This window comes from Carya illinoinensis, chromosome 1, assembly GCF_018687715.1.
Source record: "Carya illinoinensis cultivar Pawnee chromosome 1, C.illinoinensisPawnee_v1, whole genome shotgun sequence".
Taxonomy (NCBI): Eukaryota; Viridiplantae; Streptophyta; class Magnoliopsida; order Fagales; family Juglandaceae; genus Carya; species Carya illinoinensis.
Genome location: NC_056752.1, coordinates 14,569,459 through 14,576,140, shown reverse-complemented (window position 1 = coordinate 14,576,140; position 6,682 = coordinate 14,569,459). Strand labels below are relative to the sequence as shown.

Below are 6,682 nucleotides of genomic sequence, written 5' to 3'. Positions count from 1 at the left end.
AAATCGTTATTTATTAATTTCTACCTTCCTTGTTATTTAGATATGATTTAAATAATGAATTGAGATGAGATAAAAGTTAAAAATTAAATAAAAATTTATTTTTATATATTATTATTATTTTAAAATTAAAAAAATAAATTATTTATTATATTTAATATAAAAACTTAAAAAATTATAATAATAATATAAATAAAATAAAATAAAATAAAATAAAACACTTACATTATTTATTCGTACTTTTAAATCCGTTAAAAGACCTGAGTCCTGAAGTCCACTACTACCCTCTCTAACCGTCAGATCCTCGCACGATCAAACGGCCACGGGGCACGTACTGCGTCAAAGACCGAAGAATTGGGACTTTGTTTGGCACTATAAATGGCCCCTCCAAGTGCCAGAACACACGAAAACCCTATTCTCTCTTCTAGGGCTTTGTTTCTCTTTGAGACGAATCGAAGGATTTTGAAGGTACCTCTCTCTTATCCTCTGTAACTCTTAGTTATTCTCTGTTTTCATTTATTTAAAATCTCTTCGTTTTCCTCCTTTTCCTCTGCTTGGTTTATCAGAAAAGACAAGAAAAAAGTGGACAAAACTTTCCCTTTTTTATGTTTTCGTTGATTTTTGGTTCAGAAGAATATATATTTTGCCTTGTCCAGAAATTTAATCGGTTTCCGGGAAGAAGGGAAACAACAAAACTGTTTTTTCCCCTTTTAGATTTCCGAGGAATCAACGGAGCCATAGGCTTTTTACAATATCGTTTTTCCCCCTTTTACCTTATTTTGGGAGATCAAAATCTTGTTGGATAGGTTGCGACGATGAGGCCGGTTTTCGTGGGTAACTTCGAGTACGATACTCGCCAATCTGAACTGGAGCGTTTGTTTGGAAAATACGGGAAGATCGAGCGTGTGGACATGAAATCTGGTAAGATGTAGTTGTTTGTTTTTTATGTGACCGCATCCAGCAATGTTTTTTAAGCAATATGCAGGCTTGTAAGGGCATATATGTAAAGGAAGTTGTCGATGTTACTTTGGACTTAATCATTATTGTGGAGTTAAATTTCTTCTAACTGCTCTGAGCTCATGGTTTTTAACAATGAAATTTATACTATCCATGTGGAGGTTGTGGCTCATCCGTAGCCGAACTCTATTTTTCATTATAATTATGTATAACTTCAAAAGTTTTAGCGAAGTTCATAGCTGAACTTGTCAACTCGGGAGTTGCTTTTTGTTTTTTTAGTGTACCTCTCTCCCTCTGGTTCCTTCTTCGTGTTTCTGTCTTAAATTATTTGATTAATCAGTTTGACAATAGCGTTACGAGTTATGTTGGTTTGTTCTATTCTTTAGGCGATTTTTTGAGCTGTGGCTGCTTCCTTGCTTATTGCTCACAAGGATATCCATCATGGCAGTGTTTATTTTAAAAAAAAAAAAATCAACTAACTTCAATTCATTGGATATGGGTATGAAGCTACTTGTGTAGTGTGCATATCCATTACCATTTCCCGATGGAAATGAATGGGATCCACAAACTGTGCAATTTCTCTGGAGAAAACCTCCATATTTAAGTGTTTCTTTTGACGCAGGAACCTCTACTAGTGGAAAATTTGCTGAGCTTCTATCAGGCTCGCCAACATGTGCAAAATACTTATTTTGGGAAGGAAACCTTCTTGCTTGCCTGCTCTCCTTCCTCACAAAGATAGCATCATCCTGCATTTTCTACACTCCGCTCAATCCTTTAGTCACCCACTTCATCGCTTGCCATTTACCACGAACTGTCTAGTGGAATCCGTCAATTTATTATGCCATTTCTACCAACAATGATCATAGGTGATCAATGAAATCTGTCATGCAATGCCAACAACTGATTATAGTGGGATCAATGAAATCTGTCATGCTATGTCTTCCATTACTGAACTCGTGCTTTCTGAAAGGCGAAGCATGCTTAGCAGTGACATCTCAGAATTGGATTAGAAATTTTTACATGCAACACTCTTTAGTTCATCATGCAACTCCTCTACAGCCTTATGTGCATCAGCCCCTGACTTAATTCAGGTGTTGTACTTTTTGAGTTTTGGCCAGGGAAAAAGAAAACATAATGCTAATATACTGCCAGCTGACTGTGTGGTATGTTGTTACTGTTCATTGTAGTTTTGTCACTGATTTTGTTTGTTTGTTTCTGCAGGTTTTGCTTTTGTTTATTTCATGGATGAGCGTGATGCTGAAGATGCCATTCGTGGTGTTGATAATAGGCCATTTGGTTATGACAGGCGTAGGTTGTCAGTGGAGTGGGCTAGGGTACAGTGTTCTTACCGGTCACCTGTTTTTTTCATTTATACTTCTATGTTTTTTAAGTTAGCAGTATTTTTTAATCATTTTAAAATTAGTATCCCTGTCCTCCTGATCCTGATCAGTTTATTTTTCCAGGGGGAACGCGGTCGGCCTCGTGATGGATCTAGGTCCGTGGCAAACCAAAGGCCTACTAAAACCTTGTTCATAATTAACTTTGATCCAATTCGCACAACTGTGCGTGATATAGAAAGGCACTTTGAACCTTATGGAAGGATTCTTCATGTTCGAATTCGACGGAACTTTGCATTTGTTCAGTTTGAGACTCAGGAAGATGCTACCAAAGCACTCGAGTGCACTCACATGAGGTTTGTAACATGGTTTTTTCATTGCATAGCATTCTTAACATATTTTTGTTATCAAATCAATGGGTGTTGTGTCATTTTGCAGCAAGCTTTTAGACAGAGTAGTATCTGTTGAGTACGCATTAAGGGATGATGACGAGAGGGGTGACAGCTATTACGATAGCCCTAGAAAAAGAGGTTATGGTGGGCGTGGGGTTAGTCCTTACAGAAGGTCACCAAGTCCAGCGTATCATAGACGCCGAAGTCCTGATTATGGTCGTCCAGGTAGCCCTGTTTATGATAGGTACAATGGTCCAGCATATGACAGGCGCAGGAGTCCCGATTATGGCAGGAACAGGAGTCCTGAATATGGCCGAAACAGAAGGTAACTTGTAATTTAACGGTGCAATGTTCATATAATTTTGTGAAAATTTACATTTTTGTTACTTTTGTTTGGGGCAGACTTTGCTGCTTGTCTTAGATCTTAATTTGTTAAGCTTGAAATCTCTACTTGCAGCCGGTCACCTATACGAAGGTCAAGAACTTGAAAGAAAATCCCATTTGCTGGGGAAGTTGAAAAAAGCTTAGCTCGAATTATGTTACTCATTAGCTTTTGGTACGTACTTGAGATGGAGAATTTCTATATGTTACTTTGATATTTTCAGTTGTAAAATTTGAGAATTAGCAGACTTCTATGTTTAGAGTGATTTGCTGCCTATAAAAGAAAGCTATAAAGCGACTTGCATTTCGACTTGAGCCGTTTACAGTCCATTAGCAATGACAGCCTGCATGAAAGTATATCTGCGAAGGTATTTGGCTGCAATGGCACGAACCCAAAGCTTTTCCGACTGTGGAGATCGGAGAGAGCACGCCTTTTGCTTTTACTTTTCTGCAGTTGTTTCTCAGGCATTTTAACCGAGTTTTCTTCTTCCTGTTAGTGCTGTAGACCGAAATTAAACGAGTAGAACATACAAGAAATATTAAAAAATGGTAAGTTTGGCCACCTACCTTGTAGGGGGATGATATGCAGCCCCTGAACAGGAACTAGAGAATGTGAGGGAGCGAAACCCCCCCCCCCCCCCCCACCCCCCGGGTCGTTATATTTTTATTGGCGTGTTTGAGAAAATCGTCCTGATTAATCTTGGTGGTGTAGATTTTCGATAAATAGTTTTTGTAAATATATTTGGGATAATTTAAAATAAAAAATCTTCAATAAGTATATTTCAGATAATTTAAAGGAAAAATTCTTCACTAATTTACCTTCAAAGAGTTTGAACGTTAGTCCAAAAGTTTGCAGGTTAAAGAAATCTGGTTGTTTAATTTGATTTAGGAATAATTGTTATTCTATAATATATATTGTCATTGCAACAATGTTATTTTAATTTAAAACACATTTATTTGTATTTTTATTTGGACTTTACAAAAACTACATAATCAAGATTTATAAAATTATTGTAAAAATAATTGTCTCGAACTCCAAAGATCTGTTTTCTTATCTCTTTATGTTATATTATCAAACTATTAAAAGCATCAATGTACACACGGCTAAGATTGAATTGACATGATTGTGTAACATCACTGGTAAGTATTAATTTTGGCAGTTGAAAGTTGAAACGTCTAAGTATTAATTTTAGGGTGAAAAATTTATTTTCTTTCCAATTGAACACACTCACTCGTGACGCACCTGGCTATCACGAGTGGTTACAAAAATTGTTGTGGTCCTTTTTCCCAAGAACTCCGTGCTTCTTTTATTGGGAGATTAAGATACCTCCACATGCTCTCTTATCCAAGGATGTGAGAGTCGAAAACCTCAATGACCCCCCAGCTTATATATGGACAATTCCGATATACATCCTAGCGCTTATAGATTCTTCTTCAGCCGACAAAACTACCTTAATTCGTGACCAGTTGAGAAATTAAGTTTCATTTCCAGATTTGTCTTTTATTAATCGTACTGTAATGTTTGTTTCGGAGCATTGAGAGGAACCAGCTCTTTTTCACTTAAAATTATATTTTCTTTCTAAAGCACAAGTCGACCGTCACATCGGATATCTGCAGCTACGGAACATTACATTAGATGGGTGATGGCAAAATCATCTCGGTTGCATGGTTATCATAACATCTGATTTTGGAATCCCCCACCACCATTAATGAATAATCGGTTCTTCTTGAGCTGTGTCTTGAAAATGAGAGCAAAACGTAAATCATTCTGGTTTCTAGTTACTTCTACTTATTAGAGCATTCTCATTGACTAGACAAATGAGGAGGTAGGCTAAAATTTAAATAATATGTGTCGAAAAAATCTTATATTGGGTTGGGTATATCTAAAATAATTTAGATTTCAGCTACAGGACTTGGCCAAAGATAGATAACTACTATTCATTTATCAAATATTAAAATATTAATTTATCATTCTAAACAAATAAATTAAATTAATTAGAATAAAATCATTTAACATTTAGAATATAATTATTATTAACATTTAATAATATTTTTTTAATATTAATTTAATAAAATGTAATTATTATTGAAATTTAACAATACTTTTTTTAATATTAATTTAATTAGAATATAATTACTATTAACATTTAATAATACTTTTTTGTAATATTAATTTAATTAGAATATAATTATTATTAATATTTAATTGGTAGAACTACAAAATGTAATAAAATAAATTAAATAAAAAATTATTAAGGTAATAATATTTTATTATTATATAGAGAATGAATGGCTAATCTAATATGAGAATTGAATTTAGATGGAATAGATAAATACAAAGAAATATTGATATTGACCAAATTTAAAGATGAATTTGGCCAAACCAATCAAGGATTGCTAGCATTTAGCAAGATGAAGTCTAAAGGCTCCAAAATAAGGTCCTAATTTATTCTTCCAACTTCTTATGCAGAGTCTAGTCTTGACCAATTTTAATCCAAACATTAATATTATATTACATACCCAGACGAACAATATTCGATCGATCTGATCATGTTGATGACAAAGTTACAAAAACAATATGAATTTGATAATTGTCTCCCATAGCCAGGTTACAGAAACCAGAAGAGCAGTCTTTTTGCTGCTCCAAGTACTGATCAATGCACAGTCAAGCTGAAGATTTCCTGCGCTCTTGATCAAGTGCCTTCTCGAGCCATGCCTCTGCATCTTCCATCATTCCGGGGCTCAGCCTCACCATCAGAATGCAAAACTCAGTCTCATTAAGCACCCCATCGCCATCAAGATCGCCTTCTTTAACCATCCCCTCTGCGTCCTCTTTGCTCATCCCCTCCATACCCAGGAGTCCTGAATTTTTCCTTAGACTCTCGGGTGTTATCAACCTCCTTTCTGGGTCTGCTAGAAGCTTGAATCCCTTGCATAACTCTGCCACAAAGGCCTCGACGTCTAGCTTCTCTGCCATAACTGGCAGCAAGTCCTCAAATTCCATCTTCATGGTGGTTTTCATGTTGTCCTCCATTGTCCTGGCGATGAAAGAATTTTCCTAGTTGACTGGATTTTTGTGGTGGTGGTACAAAGAACCGCTCGAAAGACATATAACAGTAGGTATGTTGAAGACCCCTGAAGCCTTTATAATCATAGAAAGTTTCATTGCTTTGCTTTTGAACTATAAAGTCATGCTAGCTAGGAAGGTCCAAAAACCGAAAGATGTGACCTTAAAAATCAAGTTCACACATCAAAGGTGTGGAACTGATCACGCAATGATCCATATGAAAAGTTAAATGTTTTGATCTAATGTAGATATAAGACACGTGTGTGGCGTTGATTCTCTCACTTTTCATAGTCAATGGTACTGTCAACATTGGATAAACGTCTATATATATATGCATTTTCTTTTATTTCTTTTTAACAGTTTCCAGGAAGGTGCAATTGGAAGCAGAATAAGTGATCTCGTGTACAGACGTAATCTTCAAATGGGACAGAATAGCTTAATTTGTCCGGAGTTTGGCTTCTATGAAGCTTCCTTTTCTCTTTCATCTATTCATTATCAATTTGATATTTTCGATTCTTCTGCTTTGTTTTAGTCCATGAAATGTGCCGTCC

The 6,682-nt window shown here is 35.6% G+C and overlaps 2 protein-coding genes across 2 annotated transcripts; one reads left to right on the top strand and one right to left on the bottom strand.

The window, feature by feature from the left end:
* The first annotated feature begins 305 nt into the window (after positions 1-305).
* On the top strand, positions 306-3,371 carry LOC122311578 (serine/arginine-rich splicing factor RS31A-like). Its single transcript, XM_043126177.1, has 6 exons — positions 306-465; positions 804-918; positions 2,176-2,288; positions 2,418-2,647; positions 2,730-3,008; positions 3,141-3,371. The coding sequence occupies exons 1-6, from the start codon at positions 376-378 to the stop codon at positions 3,169-3,171; spliced, it is 858 nt and encodes a 285-aa protein (XP_042982111.1). The 5' UTR covers positions 306-375; the 3' UTR covers positions 3,172-3,371.
* Positions 3,372-5,484: 2,113 nt separating this feature from the next.
* On the bottom strand, positions 5,485-6,318 carry LOC122311570 (calcium-binding protein KIC). The gene has a single exon (XM_043126164.1). The coding sequence runs from the start codon at positions 6,096-6,098 to the stop codon at positions 5,730-5,732; it is 369 nt and encodes a 122-aa protein (XP_042982098.1). The 5' UTR covers positions 6,099-6,318; the 3' UTR covers positions 5,485-5,729.
* Between the last annotated feature and the right edge of the window lie 364 nt (positions 6,319-6,682).